Source organism: Rhinoderma darwinii, chromosome 1 (genome assembly GCF_050947455.1).
Source record: "Rhinoderma darwinii isolate aRhiDar2 chromosome 1, aRhiDar2.hap1, whole genome shotgun sequence".
Classification (NCBI taxonomy): domain Eukaryota; kingdom Metazoa; phylum Chordata; class Amphibia; order Anura; family Rhinodermatidae; genus Rhinoderma; species Rhinoderma darwinii.
Genome location: NC_134687.1, coordinates 202,286,503 through 202,312,316, shown reverse-complemented (window position 1 = coordinate 202,312,316; position 25,814 = coordinate 202,286,503). Strand labels below are relative to the sequence as shown.

Here is a 25,814-nt window from a genome sequence, read left to right as displayed (position 1 = left end):
AAAAAACGGTGTGGTCAAAATGATAACAACAACCATAAATGAATTCCTTGAGGGGTCTAGTTTCCAAAATGGGGTCACTTTTGGTGGGTTTCCATTGCTTTCATACCTCTGGGGCTCTGCAAATGCGACATGGAACCCGAAAACCAATCCAGCAAAATTTGGACTCCAACAAACACATAGCGCTCCTTTCCTTCTGAGTCCTCCCATGGGCCCAAACGACAGTTTATCACCACAAATGGGGTATTGCCGCACTAAGGACAAATTGGGCAACAAAATGGGGTGTTTTATTCCTTGTGAAAATAAGAAATTTTGAACAAAAATTACATCTTAATGGAAAAAATATCATTTTTTTAATTTCACAGCCCAATTCAAATAGGTGCAGTGAAAAAACGGTGTGGTCAAAATGATAACAACAACCATAAATGAATTCCTTGAGGTGTCTAGTTTCCAAAATGGGGTCACTTTTGGTGTGTTTCCATTGCTTTCATACCTCTGGGGCTCTGCAAATGCGACATGGAACCCGAAAACCAATCCAGCAAAATCTGGACTCCAACAAACACATAGCGCTCCTTTCCTTCTGAGTCCTCCCATGGGCCCAAACGGCAGTTTATCACCACAAATGGGGTATTGCCGCACTAAGGACAAATTGGGCAACAAAATGGGGTGTTTTATTCCTTGTGAAAATAAGAAATTTTGAACAAAAATTACATCTTAATGGAAAAAATATCATTTTTTTAATTTCACAGCCCAATTCAAATAGGTGCTGTGAAAAAACGGTGTGGTCAAAATGATAACAACAACCATAAATGAATTCCTTGAGGGGTCTAGTTTCCAAAATGGGGTCACTTCTGGTGGGTTTCCATTGCTTTCATACCTCAACACCTCTTCAAACCTGGCATGCTGCCTAAAATATATTCTAATAAAAAAGAGGCCTCAAAATGCACTAGGTGCTTCTTTGCTTCTGGGGCTTGTGTTTTATTCCACGAGCGCACTAGAGCCACATGTGGGACATTTCTAAAAACTGCAGAATCTGGACAATACATATTTAGTAGTATTTCTCTGGTAAAACCTTCTGTGTTACAGAAAAAAATGGAATAATATTGAAATTCAGCAAGAAAAATGAAATTTGCAAATTTCACCTCCACTTTGCTTTAATTCCTGTGAAATGCCTGAAGGGTTAAAAAACTTTCTAAATGCTGTTTTGAATACTTTGAGGGGTCTAGTTTTTAAAATGGGGTGTTTTATGGGGGTTTCTAATACATAGGCCCCTCAAAGCCACTTCAGAACTCAAGAGGTACCTTAAAAAAAAGGCTTTTGAAATTTTCTTAAAAATATGAGAAATTGCTGTTTATGTTCTAAGCCTTGTAACGTCCAAGAAAAATAAAAGAATGTTCAAAAAACGATGCCAATCTAAAGTAGACATATGGGAAATGTGAACTAGTAACTATTTTGGGTGGTATAACCGTCTGTTTTACAAGCAGATGCATTTAAATTCTGAAAAATGCAATTTTTTCTAAATTTTCTCTAAATTTTGCAATTTTTCACCAATAAACACTGAATATATCGACCAAATTTTACCACGAACATGAAGCCCAAAGTGTCACGAGAAAACAATCTCAGAATCGCTTGGATAGGTTTAAGCATTCCGACGTTATTACCACATAAAGTGAAATATGTCAGATTTGAAAAATGGGCTCTGAGCCTTAAGGCCAAAACTAGGCTGCGTCCTTAAGGGGTTAAGCCAAAATCTTTTGTACTACTCCATTTGCTTTTGAGGCGTACTTCTTTTCTTGCCCAGATTATCAACCCTGTTTTCACAGCCATTTAACCAGCGGGAGCAGAAAACACTAAAACATATCTGTCCATTAAGTAAAATAATACATGACACATTTAGGGTACCTTCAAATATTTTGTAGGAAAAAATGCAATTTTTTTTTGTGGCGTTTTTCATGGAGTTTTAATGCGGCAAGAACACAGTGGCCAGATGTGATCTGGAAGTCAATGAGGAATTACTGCAAATGTTTTTTTTTGGGGCCTTTTTTTCCTTTTGATGGTAAGAAACACGTGTCAAACATGCGTGACTCCAAAAAACGACACCCAATCAACTCTTGTTGAACAACGAATGAAATTCATGGCAATTTTTACAAGCTCGCAATAAACACCAAACAAAAAGTGCGTGTGAAGAAAGGCTAAATGGTTATTGTAGAAAACCAAGCTGATAAAATTCTGCTATTTTAGCATCAATCACACACCAGCACATTATGGAAAGTAGCTCATATGATATGATAGCTTTCATTTCCTCTTAGTTGTTTAAAAACACAGTCAAAGTTCAAGTATAAGTGTGTTCATGTGATAACACAAGGTATGATACATTGTTCTGATTATTGCTTAGTATATATTATTGCTTAAAAAAACAAACAAAAATAAAAACTAGCAAAGTACAACCAGAAAGTGGCTATCTGTTAAGGTACGAGCGAAATAGCACATGAAAGATCAATCCCTAAAACAAGACTATTCCATTGTACCAAGTTGTGAAGTTGGAATGGCCTTATTCTAATCTTACATTTATTTTAGGCTCACATCTATTCTAGAATCATAGTCGTCACCATAGCCGTATTAGGGAATGTTTTTTGCAGGATGAGTTGTAGTTTTTAATGGCACCCTTTAATATATTGAAAAACGTAAAAAAAAAAAAGAATTGTGGAGTAGAATGGCAAAAAAATAGCAATTCCTCCATTTTCCTTTAGGTGTTCACTTTACGGCGTTCACGGTGCGGTAAAAATGACATATCAATTTTATTTTGCGGGCCAGTATGATTATAGAAATACCCAATTTTAAATAAGTTTTACTATTTTGAAACTATAGGTTAATAAAAATAAAATAAAAAAATAGTCGGTCTCGGAATATGGCAACACAACTTTTATTTATTTTCTGTTGATGGAGCTGTGTGAGGGCTTGTATTTTGTGGGGTAAGCTGTAGTTTTTATTGGTGCCATTTTGGGGTACATATGACTTTTTCATCATTCAAATTTCTGGTGGAGGTCAGGTGACCAAAAAGTAGCAATTCTGCAGGATAAAAACGTTATATTTTAATAGTTCAGACTTTTACTGATGCGGATATATAAAAAAAAATATTGTTTACATTATTTTATGGAAAAGATGGGAAATTGTTTTTTTTATTTGAAATATTTTCGTGGTTTTTTTGCATATTTTGGTAAAAACTTTAGCAAAAACTTATTTTTTCATTAGTTCCACTGGGGGACTTGAACATGCGATTGTGTGATCGCTGGTAATTTGCTTTTCACTCATTTTCTGAACCCAAAATAATATCTAGACCCCAAAATTTAAAGGGGTGTTCTGGGAATACACATTGATGGCTTATTATAATGAAGGATAGGTCATCAACACATATTCCTGGAAAAACCCGTTAAAATGATAATAATGAGTTACTTTTATAGTTACAATACCGGATTGATGTCCATGAACGTTTCATGATCTTCTTTCTTGGGATGAATTCCTATTACACTAGTAATCACTGATTCATCAGCTTGGTAGAAATGGGGAGAGGACAAAATAATAGGAGCACCTGTCAAAATAAATAGAGAAAATTATACATAGACAACTTGGTACTTTTTAGCTCATTTTCATTGAGAACAACTAGTGCACTTACTGATTTTTAAGCAAACTCGCATTTTTTACGGATGTTTTTGGAGCTGTTTTGCTATAGTCAATGGAAAAACGGCTCCAAAAATGGCTCAAAACGGCCGCGTAAAAAAATTCCCCCGTCGGAACAGAACGCCGTTTTTCCCATTGAAATCAATGGACAGATGTTTGGAGGCCTTCTGCTTCCGATTTTCAGCAGTTTTTGGCCCGGAAAACAGCCGAAAATAAGCTGTGTGAACATACTTTAATAGGGGGATGGGGACACACTGTACATTGCCATTTCTATATCATCGACGCCGCACATCGCAGTTTTGTCATGTTTTTTTGCCACGAATCGCAGTCAAAAACGCAACAAAACTGCTTGGTGTATGGAGCAGAAAGCTTCCTGTGACAAGAGCCGGAAGGCCCTCACAAAGTTCTCAATTGTATCAGCGCTGGCAAGGCAAGGGAACCATGTGTTCCCTTCCCTGTCATTAGGCGCTTTCTTGAGATGCAGACGGCGCAATGACGTAATGGCGCCACCTGCGTTGCTCCGCTGGATGGAGCGTGGTCAGAAGAGACTAGACCTGCATTGCTGGAGAAGAGGACGACATGGAAACGAGGACAGGTGAGTGTGACAATATCTACAGGGGGCTGAGTGTGGCGCTACCTACAGGGGGCTGTGTGTGGCACGATCTACAAGAGGTTGTGTGTGACATTATGCACACGGGTCTGTGTAACACTACCTACTGGGGGCTGTGTGGCACTATCTACTGGGGCTGTGTGGCACTATCTACAGGGGGCTGTGTGGCACTATCTACAGGGGGCTGTGTGGCACTATCTACAGGACTGTGTGTGGCACTATCTACAGGGGGCGCTGAGGGGCACTATCTACAGCGGGCATTGTGAATGGCTCCATCTACAGGGGGGCACTCTGAGGGGTACTTTCAACAGGGGGCATTGTTAGTGACACTTTTGACAGGGGGCACTGTGTGTGTGTATGGTGCTTTACTTTACAGTGTTTGACACAATTGTATTCAGCGGCATAGTGTATGGTACTATTATATTCAGGGGCGCAGTGTATGGTACTATTATATTCAGGGGCAGAGTGTATGGTGCTATTATTTTCGGCGGTGCAGTATATGGTGTTATTATATTTAGGGGCGTAGTGTGTGGTACCATGGGAATTTTTTCTTTGTTTATAAGGCGCAAAAATGTTGGAAAAGTGAGAAGTAGAAGACATCTCAGTGGAAAATTATGCAGAATGGGTCATGGCCGGAAAAAGTCATCATGAGGTCTGGACCGGATGGAGAAGAAAAGAGAAAAAGAATGACTAGAATCTGAGAAAACGTCTCCGGTCAGTCACTAGATTTATAGAGAATCTGTCACCTCTCCTGACATGTCTGTTATATGAAATCCTTGAATTCCACAAAAAGTCTTTGTGTAGTCTAGGACTAATAGAGAAATTGGTGTTACCATTCCCCTTGTCAGGAGGATGTGTCCCTACACACTGTGATGCGGTCAGATGGTTGGAGACTGTCAGTATGTAGGGACACAGCCCTTTGAGAAGTGAAATCGTAACACTTATTTTTCAATGCTAGCACACAGCGCATCAAGGCCCAAGTTTGGGGAACAGCCCAGGGCCTATAGTCTACTCAATCCACCACTGCCTGATTCTTACATGGCAGTTTTTCATGTGCTGTTTTCAGTTACAAAAAGGGGAGAAGTATAAGTATGACCGTTTTTGTTTTCCTCCTCTTAGGATCCACCCTTAGCTAGGCATAATATATGCATCAAAAACGACACCAAACTGCCCTGTGTGAACCTGTTCCAATGTACTCTGTAAAAAAATAGCTGTTTTTGGTGCAGTTTTTTTTTAAGCCAAAGCCAGGAGTGGATGCAAAAGAGAGGAAAACGTTTAGTCTTTTCTTTACACCTTTTCCTTCTTTTTGTATTCACTCCTGGCTTTGGCTCAAAACACATAATCAAAACGACATGTGTGAGTTCAGCCTTAAGGTGGTGTGGTAAATTGAAACAATAATGCATCTGGAAGGAAGTTAAATATAACATTTGTACAATAAAAATGCAACGTAGACTGGAATGCAGTGGCGTAACTACCGCTGTAGCAGCCATAGTGGCATGAGGGGGCTTGTGCCGCTTGCCGGCATGGGCTGCCCCATGCCCGAAGGTGCCGCTAGCAGCCGCTATGGCTGCTACAGCGGTAGCGATGCCACATGCAATAGTATCTGTGTCCTTAGGATGTCCCCTGCTCTGCCATTTACTAGGCTACAGGCCATGTTCGGCCTGTAGACGTTCAAGCGCAGGGTCAGGATTCCTGCGCAGGCCGGCATGATGACGTCACTGGATCACGCCGGCCTACGCAAGGATCCCGTCTGCGTTGATTCTTTGGAACAGCTCTCTTCATCGTGAGAACGGGGCCTAGGTGAGTATAACGTTTTTTTCATTTTATTTGTTTGGGGGGGGGGCGCTATCTACAAGGGGAAGGTGGAGTGGGCGCTATGTACAGGGGGTCTGTATGGCACTGTCTACAAGGGGGACGCTATCTACAGGGGGGCTGTATGGCACTATTTACAAGGGGGAGTTGTGGGGTGCCTTCTAAAGGGGGGCTTTATGGCATGATCTACAAAGGGGGTGGGGTGCACTATCTACAAGGGGGTGCTCTATGGTACTGTCTACAAGGGGGAGGGGGTCACTATCTACAAGGGGATGTTGTATGGCACGGTCTATAGTGGGGGCTGTATGTCACAATCTACAGGGGGCACTATCTGCAAGGGGGAGGGGGAGCTGTGAGGCACTCAGGGGAGGGGGGCCCCAGTCAAGAGTTTGCTATAGGGCCCAGTCTCTCCTAGTTATGCCACTGCTGGAATGTAAAAGTTTTTGACCTTATCTAGTTTAATTTACCAAAATAAATGCCTGACTTGCTATCAAAAACCTGTCTTACATACCTTCCTTGCACATGCTGACATTAAGTAGGCCTGATGGTAGGCAATTCCCCTTTGGCACACAGAATCCTGCGTTGTCAGGATTGACAGTGGTATTGGCAAAAACTTTGGCTGGTGGGGAGAAACGAAAGACTGGAATGCCCTTTACATTGTACGAAGCTTCATAAACTGCAAACAGAGACCTAGGAAAAAGAAAGAGTAAGTGAATTCCTTGGGCACTATAGTAATTATACTGTAATTGCACTGTAATTTATATAACTCTGGATTATGTACCTTCTATTTCCTTATACTTATACAGGTAAACATAGGAAAGACATTTGAAATAAATAATGAAGTTACGAACAGCTGTGTTAATCAAGGTTCCTTTGTTTTCTAGGGAAATTATTACTTTTCTTACATTTGGCCAGCTGAACAAATTCAAAAACACAAAGAGACAACTACCCGCAGCATATAGTGTAGTAGGCAGCAAAAGGTAGAGAATGGAAATAACCAAAAAGGTATTGCAATCACCAAATCCGTTGGAATGATAGGCACATCACACTTAATGGTGAATGGAAATCGTCCTCAATGGCAGTGGTTTCTGGTCAAAATGGAACCCAGTTGCATCTGCCGTATTCGATTGCTCATTGTTAAAGAGCTAATACATATTATAATATAACGTCCTACACTATTGCTTCCGGCAAAACGACGGATCCGGTGCACAACAGAGACAAACAGAAACCATGGGCACCGAATCTGTCACCATTGAAATCAATGGTGATGGAAACGGAAACCTCTGGTTTCCTTTGTGTCTGTTCAGGGTCCCGTTCTGACGGAAAGCTCCGAAGGAACGTCAGAACGGGACCCCAACGCAGATGTGAACAGAGCCTTAAGGCCAGTTCACATCAGCGTTGGTTTTCCGTTGAGGGGTTCTGTCAGAGGTTTCCGTCGGGTGAACCACTCAACGGAAAGTCAAACGGAAACCTTAGCTTCTGTTTGCATCACCATTGATATCAATGGTGACGGAAACATTGCTAATGGTTTCCGTTTGTCACCGTTCCGGCAGGTTTCCGTTTTTGTGACGGAATCAATAGCGCAGTCTAAACCTCCGACGGAACCCCTCAACGGAAAGCCAACGCTGATGTGAACAGGCCCTTATTCAGATAGGCTTAAATTAATTAAAAACAATGAAACAAATAAATTATTACAAGAGCTCAGCCTGACATTTTGCAAACCTCTGTCTGTTTCTTCAGGAGATATGGATCATTTAAGTGGTAGTTATTGTTATATATCCTACACTTGCCTACACCTGTGCCTACAAAAGGATTTGGAGAGTGCAATACCTTCCTGGTTATTTGAGTGCTCGACCTTTTGCTGCCTACAACACTTTACAACGCGGGTATTTGTCTCTTTGTTTGTAAGATCATACGGACCTCGAAATCTTGCTGCCTGCCCTATCGGGACCTCTAAACATTCCTCCAAGGGATTTGCACTGACACCATTTTGTTGTAAACAAATTAAGGCCTATGTGGGTCAAAAGTCTAATCTGAGTTTTCGATGAGAGGTCTATTGTCTTAAATGTGTAGTAAAAAAAAAAAGAAAAGGAGATCACATTTAAGGGGGTTTTACACTGGACGATTATCAGGCAGACGAGCATTCTAGGAACGCTCATTACCGATAATTGCCCAGTGTAAATAGGGGAACGATCCGCAAATGAACGAGCAAACGCTCGATAATCTGCTGGTTGTATCGTTTTAAAAAAGTACATTTTATCGTTGTCGGCAGCACATCTCCCTCTGTTTCACTTGCATTGAGAGCTCCTTTGACCTCACGTTGTGGGTTCACAGCAACAGCTTCCAAATGCAAATGCCACACCTGGAATCAACGCCAGTCCTTTTACCTGCTTAATTGATGATGGATTAACGAAGGAATAGCCCATTAAATAGCTTTTGAGATAATTGTCCAATTACATTTGAAAAAGAGGCAGCCACATATTAAAGAGTTGTAATTCCGAAACCCTTCCTCAAATAAGAATGTGAATACACTCAAATTAAAGCTGAGAGTCTGCACTTTAAGCCCATATTGATTATATAACTGTATATTCAATATGTTTTGGTAAACAGCTAAAATGCCAAAACTTGTGTCACTGTCCAAATAATTCTGGACCTAACTGTAAGGCAGGATGTGAACAGTCAGCTCATGAAGCTATGTTGGAAGCGGAAAAATGGGCAAGCATACAACTTTAACAAGAGCTAAATTGGTCTTGAGGGGTGTTCTTTGTATGTAGTGGTTACCAGAGACATGGTCATGGGCGCCCAAGGTTTATTGATGCACGTAGAAAGCAAACGCTTACTGTTTGGTCCGACCCCACAGAAGAGCACCTGTACCACAAATTTCAGAAAAAGTTTGTGCTGGCTATGATAAGAAGGTGTCAGAACACACAGTGCATCGTAGCTTGCTATGTTTGGAGATGCATAGCCACAGACTTATTAGAGTACCCATGCTCACTCCTGTCCACTGCCGAATGCACCTACAATAGGCACATGAGCATTAGAAATGGTCCATGGAGAAATGGAAGAAGATGGCCTGGTCTGGCCGTCATGTAAATGGCCGGGTACATGTGCATCGCTTACCAGGGGAAGTTTGAAAGTTATGGCTCTCAGAATATGGTGACACAAAACAAATTTTTTAAACAATTCGTCTTTTCCTTGTAAAAGTAGTAAACATTAAAAAAACCATATAAAGTTGGTATCGCTGTAATCATATTGACCTGCAGAATAAAGATAACATGTCGTTTTAACTGCACGGTGAACGCCATAAAAACGAAACCCAAAAAACAATTGAGGAATCACTGTTTCCTATTCTACCCCACAAAGATTTATTTTTTCCAGCTTCCCAGTAAATTATATGGTAAAAATCAATGGTGCATCTCGTCCCTCACAAAAAAAACCTCATATGGCTTTATGAACGGAAAAATAAAAAGTTATGGCTTTTGGAAGATGGGGAGGAAAATACAAAAATGAAAAGACTAAATATGGCTGTGGCGGGAAGGGGTTAAAGGGTCTGCTACTAACATCAAGGTGGCAGATACCACTAATCCCTTTCAGAGGTCTTGTGAAGTCATTGTCTCGATGGGTCAGAGATCTGTTTTAGGGGCACGTGGGGGACCTATACAATTTTAGGCTGGTGATTTTAATGTTATGGCTGAATGATGTAAAGTGACTTCTTAGTTTGCATAATGAATTTATATTTGTAAAGGACATGACGGTAAAAGCTAAAAATGAGCGTCTATGTACACAATGAAAGGTCTATGTACACAAAACATAATTTAAAAACCTTATGTGATTACTAATGAATTTCCTAATCAATTAATTACTTGCACTTAGCGGCCCTTATATTAGGTACACCCTGTGGGTGAGATTGTGGTTTATGTTGACATGATATCACACACGTTGTCCATACATGCTGCAAATGTCCTGTTCTACCACATACCAAAAGTGGCCTAATGGATCACCAGGCTGTTGAGATAAACTGAACTCATTGTTATGTCCATGGAATCCGCCTGAGATGTGTGCTCGTCACTTGGCATGTTATCCTGGTGAAAGTATCTGCTGTGCGCGCGGTCGCTGACCGCCAGCATATCCTACCTACCGGCAGCCATGACTGCAGGACACTTTCCTCATGCCGGCACTCCCCAGAGACGCCGGCACACGCGTCTGCAGCTCCCCTCTGTGTCCTGTAGGGTGCGCGCGCACTCACTCCCATCATTGAAGGGCCAGCGCGTGCACCGGCGCAAAGTTCCCCAACCAATCCCTTTACACTCTGGATTTTAAAAAGGACTCTGCCCTTCCTCTCATTGCCTGAGCGTTGTTGTGTCTACCCATGTTCGTTTAGCAAATGGTCCCTTGTTTCCTGCTTCCTGTATCTAGTAATCGTGTTTGTTCCTGAGCGAAATCTAGTGTTGGAGTTGAGCTCATCCTCTGTGCCACGTGTCATCTGCCACACCAAGTGACGTCTGTGCCAAGTATCTTCTATGCCATGTGAGAATTTCTATACAGGTACTCTGGTTCTAAAGACTTTCATTGACTAGTTTGGCCAGCTGCTACTCCGCTACGGCGGAGCGGAATAGTGGGTGCACATACCCACAGAGCTGTGACAGTACCAAGACGATGGGTAAACTATGGCCATAAAAGAATAGACCATCTCCTGTTCTTAACTGACACGATGTAGTCTTCTGCAGCCCATCCACTTCAAGCTTCAATGTGCTGGGTTGTCAGCAATGTTCTTCTGCATTCTTGTTGTAGCATGTGGTTACTTTAGTTCCAGCTGACAGGAAGGGAAGAGTAACAAGTCTGGGCATCTTCTTTGACCACTTTCATTAACATGGCCTTTTTGGCCACAGAAAGGAGAACTCTCAGGATGTTTTCTGTGTTGTGCAATATGCTCTGTAACCTCTCCTACATGAAAGTCACAAATCAGTAGCTTTGGGAATACTCAAACACCCCTGTCTGGCACCAATAGTCAAAATCTTGCTCAGAAGATTTTATTTATCAAGTGATTTCCTGTAGCTTATATAGCGTCAACAAATTCTTCATATTCTTTATATTTTTTGAGTGTGGAAGAAAACAGAAGAACCTGACGGAATCCCATGCAAACTAAGCGCTGATCACGTTTCTTTCACATTCAGGTATTTAAGCTTGAGCTACATGGCAACTAAAAGCCGCATGCAAATCAAAGAAAAATCGCAATTGCAACTTCCCCTGTGGTGAAAAAAAGCTGCAAGCAATCTTGTGATAACAAATTTTGCGCATGACTTTCAATCGCCATATATCTCTAGCTATTGACCATACTTTTTTGTCAGATGACTGTCAGATTATATGCTTGTATTATTGTACCGAATATAGTGGCCATCGATTATAAACAATATGTGTATAATGAAGTTTTCTGCTTACCTACATAGGTCAGATGAAAATATGTAAATTATATCATCTTTATCTATTAATGGGTGAAAAGAAGTCCCATCTGTTCCATTAATCATATTGCACGTGTCTGATGTCCACCACATGAGATTGCTGATTGAGAAACAAAAGAGAAAACAAAATCTTTTATCAACAGTAGATCAAATGCCAAATCATGTTTCTGAACGACCAGGCCAGGGTTACTTACACTACAACTGGAAACTGGCACAGCCTTAAAAGTGATTTGCCTTTCTGGTAGAAGTTATACATAGTAAAAAAGTAAGAAAGGTTGGAAAAAAACAAGTTCATTTAGTTGCAGTGTTGATCCAGAGGAAGGCAAAACTACCCCTATGGGGCCGAACTCAAATTCTTTCCGGACTCCAAATATGGCAATCACAATAAGTCCCAACTACCCATCTCCAGTATTCTAGTGCCCATAACTTGTAATACTATTACACTTATGAAAGACATCCCGGCCCCTTTTTAAGTCTTTTAATTAATTCACCATGAAACTTTCTCTGGGAGAGTTCTATAGTCTCACTGCTCTTACAGTAAAGAACCTCTTCCGTGATACCCTTTTCCCTTTCTTCATCGTGGAACATGTTCTGAAATGTTTGAACCTTATGGTTATTTTTATTACATCACATATATGTGTACAGAATATGTTAGCGAATGGGCTTTCATTTCAGATTAAGAAAACATACTATTCCTACCTTTTTCCTCTCCATTCCACAATCTTGGTAAAATCCATGTATCCCTTTGAACCACTAAGAAAAATGTATGTCCCATCACTTGTTGTATTCATCTGTAAAAAATTGAATGAAGTGCAAAGTGAAAACATAAAGCAGTTGTGTCACATGTGAAATCTATAAAGACAAGAAATCTACTAACTTGGGTATATTAAATCGTGTATTTTTAGCAATTTTTTACATTGTCCAAGTGCAAGTCACTAGGACGAACCACTTTAATGAGGAACCTCTTTACAGCTCTTCTAAAAAATTTGTTCAATATCTGGCTCTTATGTACACTGCATTGTGTCATATACCATAATTCATATTTTGGGTATATAATTTTGTTTTATGTTTCTAAAGCCTTTCCTTCAAACTTTTAGTTTGTCTTTACACAGCATACACAATAGTTTTCACTTATCTATAAAGCTTACCTTGTAGAACAGGCCAAACATATCACTGATATCTGGTACAACAGTGTGTACCATAGAGAGTACAGGATCCTTATAACCCCACAGCAGTTCATGTACCGATCGTGTAAGAAAAATTCCTTCCTTGTAGGTCTTCAAAACTGCATTAAGTATTGGTTTTATGTATTTAAAATACTTGTTTTGTCTGGTAATTTCCAGCAGAGTCTGAAATGAAGGGGTAAACAATGCAAATAAATATGTCTTGCTAAATTTTTCAGTTTCCTGTTCACGTTTTACGCTAAAGAACCTGTTAAATTAATTCTTCAGGTTATTACAGACGTGTAGATACCGAATAGGTGTAGGTTTTTTGTTTTTATGCAATGTATGGGCAATAAAATATATTGTATTCCAAATAATGACTTTTTTTGTTTCATTTTTTTTAATCCCAATAAGGCTTTGTTCACATCTGCGTTGGGACTCCGTTCATGGGTTCCGTCGGACATTTCCATTAGCCTAAGTCGAAGCCCAAGGGATAACTTTATTTTTTACTTATAATGTATTAGCATACTCTTGTATGCTAATACATTATACTGTGTCACTTTGACACTGGCTGCTGTTAGGGCAGCACAACAGAAGGCAAACTGAACAGACAGCCCTGGGGTCCTTTCTAGGTCCCAGGGCTGACTGCAGAGGGATTCCCCGGTCTTCAAACGTGTTACCGGTTTTATAGTGACGCGGTGAGTTCCCTTTGATCATGTTGCGGTCACGGACAACGGCAATCAAAGGGTTAAACAGCTGGGGTCAGATTTTTTTCCGACCCCAGCTGTGTTCAGGAGGCTGCTCTAAGTTCAGGAGCGGTAAGTTACAGCTCCTGCTTAGAGGATGAGTGCTCACAGGAGCACTTATCGGCCTCTTCTACAGCAACGCCACAAGACGTCGCTGTAGACGAAGCACCTGCACCGCCTGCTCTCAAAAGACGGTGGGTGTGTGTTAAGGGCTTAAATTATTAAATTCTTGCTGCCTGCAGCCACCACTAGAGGGAGTTTAGGAGCTTACTGAATACAGTACATTAAACCATCGTATGCAGTTAGCTCCTTAGCTCCATCAAGTTGTGGCTGCAGGCAGTAAGAATTTTAACCCCATGTTAATACAGCAGATTTAGAGCTCTGTATCAGGAAAACTGCTGTAAAAAATAATAATAATTATTCAAGTAAGATTTTTATTGAGTTTTAACAACTTTTTAAGTACAAACAATAAACACCCACCCACATCAACACCCCAAAACAGTGCATTGTACAGATACATTGGAGACATATGAAGGAGAGTAACATAGTAGATAAAATGCATTTCCCTGCATCCATAGTCCGTCAGAAATCTAGGTGTAAGCCACGTGTAAATCATGATAGAGCAACTAGTTGTTATGCCGTTGGTGGTGCTCGAGAACACCAAAACATCGCTATCACATGGGTAAAGCACGCATCAACACTGACAGAAACCAAAAGGCACAAGTAACTTACCAGTGGATGAGCGGATCCGAACACCGAAGGTAGTAGAAGATGGAGTCGATGCATAAAGTGAGTGGATGGCAGATGAATAGCATGCAAGCAGTTAATAGACGAATAGACATTGGACAAGAATTTACAGCACTAACTGACCCTATCTGAATACTATCCAACAACAGGGCAAGACAACAGCTTGACAGCAGATCAAACGCACAGGAAAGGCAAACAAACCAGTGGAACTACTGATCCTAGGATACACATTAAATCACTTTTCATAAACTAGATTTCTCAGAGGACTAGCAGGTCCGACAGTACAAACAAACTCACAGGCAGACAGACAGCCAAGGAACAAAGTCACAAAGAAGAATCTGGAAAGAGTTAGCACATGCCAGAAACAGTATAATCAGCACCTAAATAATCTTGGCCTGAAGTATATATAGGGCCAAGAAAACCGTTGGACGGTTTTATCTGAAGGTGCCTGAGATTGAGTCCGCAAAAGTAAAATAAATATTCTGTGATTGCCCTATCACAATTTTATCAGGAGGAATGATGAAAGAAGGTACAGGGGTCTCTACAAATTCTTGATACTCGACTTCCTGCAGGGTTCTCCCATCCCTCAAACGTTTCTGCATTCCCATATTACACTGATCACTAAACCGGGTAAAGACCACGCAGATTGCTCCAATTACAGACCCATAGCTCTTTTGAACTCTGATCTCAAAATTTTCACTCGTCTTCTTGCAAATAGACTTAATGTTTGGCTCCCATCTTTGATCCATAAAGATCAGGTGGGCTTTGTGCCTCTTAGACAAGGGGGAGATAACACACAAAGGACCCTTGATCTCATTGATGCCCTCCACAAGCAAGAGGAATCAGCGATCCTTCTTAGCCTGGATGTGGAGAAGGCGTTTGAGCGCTTGGGATGGCCATTTATGTTTGAAACTCTGAAATAATTTGGGATTTCGGGTCCTTTCTTGACGGCGCTGCGTGGTCTTTACTCCACCCCGACAGCGGCGATTAAACTTCCGCACTCCACCTCTCCCCCGTTTCAAATTTGGAACGGTACGCGTCAGGGGTGCCCCCTGTCCCCTCTCCTGTTTGTGCTCTGCATTGAACCCCTTGCGGCTCAAATACGGCAATCCATCGATATAGCGGGAGTTAAGATACAAGATAAGGAGTTTAAAGTTTCTCTATTTGCGGATGACGTCCTCTTGACAATCACTAAACCTCATATCTCCCTTCCTACTCTTACTACTGTTCTCCGTCGGTATACCCTGTTCTCAGGGTATAAAACCAATACATCTAAAACAGAAGCGCTCCCTCTCAATGTCCCTAGTCAGGAACTATCGCTACTTAAACATAACTACACTTATAACTGGAAGGAATCCTCCCTGACCCTGCTCCCTAAGCTACTGTACTTCTTTGAGACCCTGCCAGGGGCAGTACCTATGAGGGAATTGCGGGCCATGCAGTCTTCCATCCTCAGGTTCATATGGCACTCCGGTAGACATCGAATCCCGAAATCTGTGTTATTGTCTGGTCGATCTGCGGGAGGGTTGTCTGTCCCTGATGTGGTGAAATACTAATGGGCGGCCCATCTCCGCCGCTTACCATGTTGGGTGTCCTTACAGGCATACAATAAGTGGACTGAAATAGAGAAGCTATGGATGGCTCCGGTCCACCCAAACTCTTTGTTATGGGGCGACCCGCTGGTATTGCCGTCTTCCTCTCTGTTGGGTCCCATGCGCTTTCAGCGGGAGGTGTGGGAAACCTGTAAAAAACGCTTTCATTTGGCGTCGGGTTGTCCGCCCTTGACCTCGGTACTCTACACTCCCACTATTCCGGGCGGCACTGCCTCCCGAGTAGTCCGATTGTGGACGGGAATGGAGGTATTTCATCTGGCCGACATGGTTGATCCCCACACGCTGCAGCTTCACCCATTTTCATATTTCCAACGACATCATAACATCCCTTCTTCTACATTTTTCCACTATCTTCAGATCAGACATTACATGCAACAAACTTTTGGATCCACGCGGGTCATTGCACCTACAAATTTTGAAATGTTGTGTCGGCATGCTACCACCACTAAAGGGCTTATATCCGCTATTTATGCGATACTGATATCCCCGGATGACTCCCCTCTGCCTGGGCATAGATATATGTTGAAATGGGAGACCCTGTTGAATAAATCTATCCCTCTCTCATTTTGGCAGATTATCTGGTCACAAGCAGCTAAAACCTCCATCTGCACTGCGTATAAAGAAAATCAATACAAAATTCTTATGTTTTGGTACCATACCCCTGCCTTTCTGCATAGCTTCAATCCGGGTATTCCTTCGGATTGTTGGCGATGTAGAGATCAGAGAGGAGACCTGTTCCATATTTTTTGGAGCTGCTCACTGGTCCAACAGTTTTGGTTGGAAGTTAGGAATTTGGCGATGGCGGTGTTACAGCAGGATATTCCTCTAGACCCTCTTCATTATCTCCTGAATGTCCCTCCCAGGTCCTTGGGGAAGCCACTAGCCCGACTTTTTCGACACTTTCTCACCGCCGCTAAGACGTTGATAGCTTGGAAATGGAGACAGACTTCCCCTCCTTCTCACATCGACTTACTGACTAGAATTAGGGAAATTCGCACTATGGGGCATATGATGTCCTCTCTTGACAATGAGCTTGACAGGTTCAAAGTGGTGTGGGATCCGTGGGATAAGTATTGGCTACAGATATCTCGGGATTAGGCCGTAGATTGATCTCTCACTATCCCTCCCACCCTTCCCCCTTTTGTCTTTTCCCCGGTGTCTTGTTTTGTCTGTTGGAATTTACTGCTATGTCAAATGGATTGTATGGCCTGCCCATGCGTTCTAATGTCATGTGTATATTTTGAAACATTTTCAATAAAAATACAGTTGAAATCAAATTCTAAACAGGCAGGCCCTGGTAACTGCGACTAGACTCGGAGAACTAAAACAACTCCCTGAACAAAACTTTCCCCACTGCACTAATTCTCCTGAAGTCCAATCAAGCACTGGACTATGCAGGGACAACCAAGGGTACCCCAAAACAATTGCATAGGAGGGAGAGCGAACCAACAGAAAATGAATAGTCTCACAGTGGATACCTCCCACTGACAACTTAAGACCAGAAGTAAGGTTATCTTACCAATCCTCCAGACACAGGAGTACCATCCAATAAACAAATGTCAATGGGTTTCTCCAGCGGTACAGCTATAATACCCAACATCTTGACCAAAACTAGAAAATCTGATGCAGCACCATAATTAACCAAGGCCTGCACATGCAAAAATATGCCCTCCCATTCAATCTTAGAGGGCAATAACACAATATTTTCGGGAGAAAAATTAAGTGCGCCCAGAAAAACTTCCCCATTGACTTCTAGGTTCTTACGTTATCCCAACTTGAGGGGGCACTTTCGGGAAAATTTCCCTTTTTACTGCACTACAAAAAAAAGACCTAAGCGTTTCCTCCTATCCTTCTGCCTTAGAGAGCCTCAGGGGATCCAGTTGCATTAGTTCCTTCTCAGCAGCACTAGAATAAGAGACATCAACAGGATGACACACAGAAGTCTCTCTCTCTGAGCTTCTCTCCTTAATATTCCTGTCAATATTGATGGCTAAAGACATAAGGCTATTAAGGGAATCACCCGTAGGAAATTGTACCATAGCATCCTTTAGCTGGTCAGAAAGGCCCACACGATCCCTCAGAGGACAAACGGGTCTCACAGTACAGACAGACAGGCAAGGAAGAATGTCACAAACAAGAATAAGGAAAGAGTTAGCACAATCCAGAAACAGTATAACCAGCACCTGGGTAATCCAGGCCTGAAGTATATATAAGCCCAAGAAAAGTACTCCCCCCCCCCCTAATCAACCAGGCAAAGCTAAATGATGACCAAATCCAGACCAAAGGCATTGCCTAGCAACTCCCAAACACAGAGATAACAAAAATCATTCATTAGCAGAAGTCCTGCTGCTAATCGTAACACTAGTCCCATCCAAACTTTTCTATGGTGAAGAGAATGCAGAGGGGTAATGTGCAAAAACTATATAATTTAAAATGTCAAACCAGAGTGAAAAAGTAGATCAAATGCCGAAATCACAAAGGATACAGAAGGATTATTTATTTTTACAATCCCATGGTAATGATAATGGAGCCAACCCCGGTGTGTCCAGCCAGTCCACAGGTCTTCAAACATAGCCATGGTAACCCTTTTAATATAGATGTGTTTCTAAAGGTATTAAATATATAATAATAATAATCAGCACAGAATGTTGGACCCGACATGGTGTTAAAAGTTCAAAACTTCACTTTAAAGGAGTTCTTGGTGAGGTGTTTCAACTGAGCACAGGAGGAGCTTGCAAAACAATCTGTAGCAAAGCGGTCGCGGAGGGCAGATCTTGAAGACCACAGCAACAGGAACAGGGTTGCTAGTTTACATTCACTGTTTTCACAAATGAAGCATGTGTTCAGAGTGATTTGTTAACATGCCTTATCTGTGGACAGGGACCTACTTCAAGGACAGAGCGGTTTGTTTTACACTCCGCAAACCCGTGAAAGATATAGAGCTCTATAGACATACTTCATCTATGGATGTAAACATACAACGCTATTACTATAGTTCTGGTCACAAAGCAGATCTTTTGGACCAAACTGCTACAGAATATATATTACTGCACTGTGCTCAGTTGCATTACTTTTCCTTTATTCTGGAGAAAATAAATAGCAGGTAAGAACTACCCATAAAGGAGGGGGTTAAATATATATACTTTAGGCCTCAACTGGAATTCTGCTTTAACAATGATCCAACAAAACTTACCACAATAGGAATATTAATTGTTCGTATGAAGTCCACCTCTGGGTTCCCCACGGATTTATCAGGTTCAAAAATATAAGTCTTGGGATTAACAGCAGATACTTCAGTACCATTCTCAAGAAATTCGACATCCTCTTTAGATCGATATTCCCTATAAATAAGGTGGGCAAATGGAACAACCACTTCAATACCAAAGAAAGAGCCATAAACATAAACTCGTCATTAATATATGCTTACGGTATGTGAAATGTATTTAGAAGACTTCTCCTGGATAACATAAATTGGATGAAACAGACGGTCACATGTAGGTCTGCGGTTTAAAGAGGCTCTGTCACCACATTATAAGTGCCCTATCTCCTACATAATGAGATCAGCGCTGTAATGTAGGTGACAGCAGTGCTTTTTATTTAGAAAAACAACTATTTTCACCAAGTTAGAAGCGATTTTAGCTTTATGCTAATTACTTTCTTAATGCCCAACTGGGCGTGTTTTTACTTTAGACCAAGTGGGCGTTGTACAGAGGAGTGTATGACGCTGACCAATCAGTGACTTACAGCAGAGCAAGCGTAATCTCGCGAGATCACACTGTAAATTACTGCTGTAAGTACCACAGAAACGTTAGTGAAGTGCCAGGATTGTGAATAAACATCCCGTCCTGTCTGGAAGGAATGTCTATTCACTGTCTAAACACTTCAGTAACGTTAATATGTCAGTATAAGACAGCACATAGTGAAAAACGCAGTGTCACTATGGGCTGACTAAATGAATGGAGAGAAGTGCATGACGCTGATTGGTCACTGATTGGTCAGCGTCATACACTCCTCTGTACAACGCCCACTTGGTCTAAAGTAAAAACACGCCCAGTTGGGCATTAAGCAACTCATTAGCATAAATCTAAAATTGCTCCTAACGTGGTAAAAATAGATTGTTTTTCTAAATAAAAAGCACTGCTGTCACCTACATTATAGCGCCGATCTCCTTATGTAGGAGATAGGGCACTTATAATGTGGTGACAGAGTCCCTTTAATAGTTAATATGGATGAGCTCATACATTCAGGTATAACACAATTTTCCTATAAGGCAAGTAACAATGTTTTCCACACTACTAACAGAAGGTATTGAATTGTTCTATTCACATAATTCCTAATAATGAAAATAACCTTTATTAACGGCATGTAGCCTATATTATAATAACACCAATGAAATTTTATCACTCATATAGATGGAATGGTCAGACTCTGCTAACAGCTAAATGCTAACAACTGCATACGGTCTATACTAGAGGGAAGAGTCTGCAGACCGCTATACCAGAATTGATTCTGAGCTGATGGTATGTTAAAAACATTCAACAAAGCCCCCCCCCCCCCCCCCCCCCGACATGTTTCGCCGAGATGGCTTCCTCAGTCGTCCTCAAGCATTGCTCCATTGTACCACTGATGACGCCATCTTGGTGCGGTTTCCGCGTCAAAATCATTGCCAAAAACTCTGTGTGAACTGGGCCTAAGAGGGGTAGAAGTACTGTACGGATTTCTAGTCTTACATACATGTAGAGACAAAAGCACCTAAATAGCCTGTATCTTTGTGTATATAGGACAGGCAGAGACAATCATGGGGAAGGACACACAGGCACAAGTGACTCACTCAAGCCGACAGACGGACACACGTGGAGGTCCAGCAAGGGGTCACGGACCTTCAACAGGACACCTCCAGGACATACAGAGATGGACATTGAGAGCTGCAATATCCAATGACTATGTAAGACTATGCAAACTACATTATATTTATCCTGTAACTCTCATGAAGGCTGCAATAAGTCTCCATTTTTTTTATAAGAAACCGTCGTAAGTCCTCCTGCTATAACCTGAACAAGAAATCAGATAAAAATAAGTAATATTTACCATCCTCTGTACTCCAAATTATTCACAAACATGAACCAAGATTCTCATACCTCTAACAATTTTCCTCTCCTGTCAAATTTTATGGCTACCATTTTTTCACCACAAAGAATATTATCCATTCTATTTAACTGTTAGGCCTCATGCACACGACCGTAAAAACACCCGTTATTGCGGGTCGTAATTACGACCCGCAATAACGGGCCCATAGTCTTCTGTTAGTCACGGGTACCTTCCCGTTTTCTCACGGGAAGGTGCCCGTGCCGTTAAAAAAATAGAACATGTTCTATTTTTTCATTTTACGGGCCGTGCTGCTATACTTTATAATGGCAGCACGGCTCGCAAAAGCGGCCGGCTGCCCGTGGCCGCCCGCAAGCGGCCGTGCTCGTAATTACGAGTCGTAATTACGAGCACGGTTGTGTGCATGAGGCCTTAGACCATTTATTTTAGCTAGCAATTTGAGATACATATAAATTTAGGTGTCACGTTGGGTACGTGGACCCACTGGGCCGTATTACCTTGACGGTATGGCAGCTGGCCAACAGGATGCAGGTCACAGTCAATAGTTTGTATAGTGTGCCTGTGGCAGCTCGAACAGTAGTGAGACAGGCTCGGCTGGGACTAGGCAGAAGGCAGACGTCAGGCGTGGTGTAGCAGGACAGGCGTGGTATATAGCACAGCACGACTTCAGCTCAGCACGGAACTTAACTAGGATAGCACGGGATACAGGATACAGGTACAGGAACGGGGGGAACACTGGGAACTGGGAAACACTAGAAGACCATTTGCTTAGACAAACTTTGGGTATGACAAAAACGCTCATGCATGGGAGGAATGGGCTGAGCCCTTCTTATAGTCCAGGGTACTCATGGGCTAATTTTGACATTAACTTTAGGTGCGCACGCTGCCCCTTTAAGAGCGGGCACGAGCGTGCGCGCGCACCCTACGGGACCCGGCCGAGGTAAGCGGAAGTGAGCGCTGGCGTCTCCTGAGGAGGAGACTGGGGCCAGCGCTCGCAGACCCATGGCTGCGGCCGTCAGGAGGTGAGTGAGCCTGACGGCCCGCGGTCATGGACATGACATTAGGTTCCTCTAGGTACCAGGGCAATGAGATTTTCTAGAAATGCTGCTAAAGAAGTTACCAGGGTTTCCTCAAGCTGGCTATCATTGGACGGACCGCTATTTCTCAGGACTCCCATAATAAAATGTACACTCAGACCAGCCGAGTGTGCAGGGCTAATTGAAGGGGGAAATGAGCTCCTGAAGACCTCTGGCTGTGCTTATTACAGAATCAGTTTTTTGTAGGTACCCTTTTCCCTCAAATGGCGGATGTCGGGGACAGCCAAGCTGCGCTCATTCACAGTAGATTGTCAGCAAAGGTAATTATTTAAATGTAAACGTAAAAGTACCCAGAATAGTTAAAAACATCCCGGGATTTGTCGTCCATTCCCTGTTTATTGTGTTTGTTTGTGTTGTGGCCTGATGCACCATCTTTTACTTACTTTTATTCATTTGTTAACTGGAATACTGTTAGAAAACGGTCAATACTATTAGAAATATAATAAGAATTCTATATGTATCTAAGGAGATCAGACATTCCAATCCTTCTCACAAACTTGTGTCTAACTGTAAAGCAACAGGCTGCAAATCTTACTGTAAGGCAACCCACTGCTATGTGTGCTATAGGAGACCAGGAAGCATAAGCCCATCCCACTCAGCTATTCCTCCTGATCCCACCCATACAGACGCATATTTAGCTCGGCAGTGTGAATGCATTCTGAATAGGGAGAAGGGGGTATGCCGCTGCTAGACACCTCTGGCGGCAGCTTATCTTGCCTGTGATTAAAAGAATCGGATAGGTTGAAATCCAACTGCCCAATCCTTCTCTCTCTTAAAGGAACAGTGTTACCACAATTTTTTTTTTAATATGTTAAAGATGTTAGTGCTTTATTAAAAACGTTTGGATTAATTTGTGTGTTTGTGTGTTACTTTTTCTTATTTTTACACTTTTTCTTCCCTATGGGGGCTGCCATTTTTTTTTCCATTTCTGTATGTGTCGATTAACGACACATACAGACATGGAATACGGCAGCCACAGTCCCATAGGGACTGCGAACGGGTCCCGTCCCATCCACTTCTGTGTACGCCGTCTGTGTGGGAACTGCGCATGCGCCGCTCCCACACAGTCCAATCTGAAATGCGCGCCGTCCGGTGCCATTTTCCTGTGGACCGGAAGTCGCGGCCGGACAGTAAGATTACTACTTCCGGTCGCGGCTTCCGGACTTGTGCACTTGGACCAGCGGCAGCAGACGGAGCGGACGGGCCGGAGGGAGCCGCGGCGGCAGGAGCAGGTAAGAGATTTCTATGTATGTTCGTGTTTGTGTGTGTTTACTACTGTATGTAAACCTACTACACTGTGTGTTAGCTCAAAAAATGGTGACACACAGTGTAGGAGGTTAGACCTTTCAAACCCCTCGTTTATCCCGGCACTAGCCAGGATAAAGGAGGGGGGATTCTCAGAGCTCACTAGAGCGAGTGCTTTTTACCCAATTTTGCAGCAAAAAGCAATGTGGTTGCTTTACCACATGCAATGCTGCAATTTTGGGAATAGCTCCATCTAGTGACCAGCAATGGGAAATATTATAAATTAGAATCTAATTTATAATATTTCCTGACTCGTGAAAAAAATAAAAAAAATTTGAACAATGTTTAAACACCTACACACTAAATGTTTAATTAAAAAAAAAAAAACATGTTTTGCTGGCAACACATTCCCTTTAAGCCTTATTCACAAGACAAGGTCCGAGTGTCGGCCGATAAAATCGGCCGTTTTTCCCAGCCGGTTTGCATCCGTTCCGATTCCGTTCCGTGTTGCCGTTTTTAACGGGCGTTTTTGACTCATTTTGCATCTGTTTCTTTCCCTGTCCGTTTTAAAATCGGATGAATTTCATTTGTAAATTTTTGCCACACACTTCCCTTTGTAGATAATGCCACACACTCCCCTCTGTAGATACTACCACAGCCCCCCTGTAGGTAGTGCCACACAGCCCCATGTAGGTAGTGCCACACAGCTCCCTGTATTTAATGCCACACAGCCCCCTGTAATGCCACACAGCCCCCTGTAGGTAGTGCCACACAGCCCCCTGTAGGTAGTGGCACACAGCCCCCTGTAGGTAGTGGCACACAGCCCCCTCTAGGTAGTGCCACACAGCCCCCTCTAGGTAGTGCCACACAGCCCCCTTGTACATAGCCCTCCCCCCATAGATGGCACCACCCTACCTTCCTGTAGATAGCGCCACTGTAGATGACTGTTCCAGGAGAAGTCTGACTTCAATGTCCATATATGGAGAGTAAAGTCAGGGACTTCTCCTGGATTGGAATCACTGGCCACAGTGCCGGGGATTCCGCTTCAGAAGTCCCTGACGTCACGGTGTCCATATATGGACAGTGAAGTCAGGTACTTCTCCTGGAGCAGAAACACCGGCCACAGCGCCAGGGACTACGTTTCAGGAGTAGAGGACCGCGCCAGGAGAAGTCCCTGACGTGACTGTCCATATATATACAGTGAAGTTAGGGACTACTCCTGGAGCGGAATCTCCGGCCACAGCTTCGGCAACACTGTGGCCGGGGATTGAGGATTCCGCTCCTACAGGGAGAAAAAAAATACCCTCCTCCTCCTCCTCACATGCACTTCGCACTTTGAGAAGGAGAAGAGAGCTAAGGAGCGGCAGAAATCACAGCCGTCACGCCGATCACATCAATAGGGCATGCTCCACTTTTTGACATTACGATTCCGTAAAAAAAATCGGCCGTGTGAATAGACCCATTTGGGGTCTATTGTTCTTACTGCTGCCGTGTGACGGCCGTTCAAAAAACGTCCGTCACACGGCGGAGAATCCCTGTCATGTGAATATAGTAGCTACAGTAGTATCTGATTTGTCATGAATCTACACAGTCAGCTTGAGCCTGTTATTTCTCTACAGGGCACAGACTTTCCCCGCAGTGTATAGTCTCAAAGATTTATAGAAATCACGTAATTTGGGTAAGGCAGTAACTCTGAGTTTAAGGGGTATTCCCAACTTAGACATTTAGCATATTCCTATTTCGAGAATTGGGTTCATCCGACCCCCGTTTCACCTGCTGCAGTGGATGCAAGCTTCCGATTCCAGGTTGAGACTAGTGGAGAGGGTGCCATTCTGTTGTATGGGAGTTACAAGGACGGATGACCAGCGCTTGCTCGGTTGTTTTCGTAACTTCCATTGAACATAATGGAGAGAGCCGTGCGTATGCACAGCCCTCTCTCCACTAGTCCCCATCTAGAATACTCGGGCCCCCGCACCAGGCAATATGGGGGTCACCTGAGCTCCGTCCTCGATATATGTGCAGGTCCCAGAGCTGGGACTTACATCAATCAGATGTTTATGGCATAGCCTGTGTATATGCGATAATTGTGTATATGCGATAAATGGCCAAGAAAACCGTTGGACGGGTTTCTCTGAAGGTGCCTGACATTGAGCCTGCAAAAGTAAATCAGTAATAAGTTGGGGCTACCCCTTTAATAGCCAAAGTTTAGGCTCTGTTCATATCTGCGTCGGAGGTTTCGTTATGTCCAAAACAGCGGAGTTTGTTGCGCTATTTTTTTCCGATAAAACTACGGACACCATGACGGAAACTCGAGTGAACCAAGTCAATGGGTTCTGTTGGGTGCCGTTGGTGTCCGTGATGTGATGGATCCTGTGATTCCGTTTTTTTTTGTTGTTATGCTCCTATGACGAAGTAGAACAACGGAAAACCTTAACACATGTGAACGAAGCCTTACAGTTGATTATTGGGGATCTGAGCAGTCAGACACCCTGTGAGCAGCCTATTGTTAGGGAATCCTTCAAATGAGAAGGATTGAAAGTC

The 25,814-nt window shown here is 42.7% G+C and overlaps 1 protein-coding gene across 1 annotated transcript in view; it reads right to left on the bottom strand.

Moving 5' to 3' along the window:
* The window catches only part of SCARB2 (scavenger receptor class B member 2), an 82,021-nt gene that overhangs the window by 33,002 nt on the left and 23,205 nt on the right, over positions 1 to 25,814 (bottom strand). The window contains exons 3-8 of the mRNA XM_075860738.1: positions 19,019 to 19,166; positions 12,705 to 12,905; positions 12,256 to 12,347; positions 11,537 to 11,656; positions 6,609 to 6,787; positions 3,468 to 3,586 (exon numbers count right to left, since the gene is read on the bottom strand). Of these exons, the coding sequence (XP_075716853.1) occupies positions 3,468 to 3,586; positions 6,609 to 6,787; positions 11,537 to 11,656; positions 12,256 to 12,347; positions 12,705 to 12,905; positions 19,019 to 19,166 (859 nt within the window). The remainder of the gene's footprint in view (positions 1 to 3,467; positions 3,587 to 6,608; positions 6,788 to 11,536; positions 11,657 to 12,255; positions 12,348 to 12,704; positions 12,906 to 19,018; positions 19,167 to 25,814) is intronic.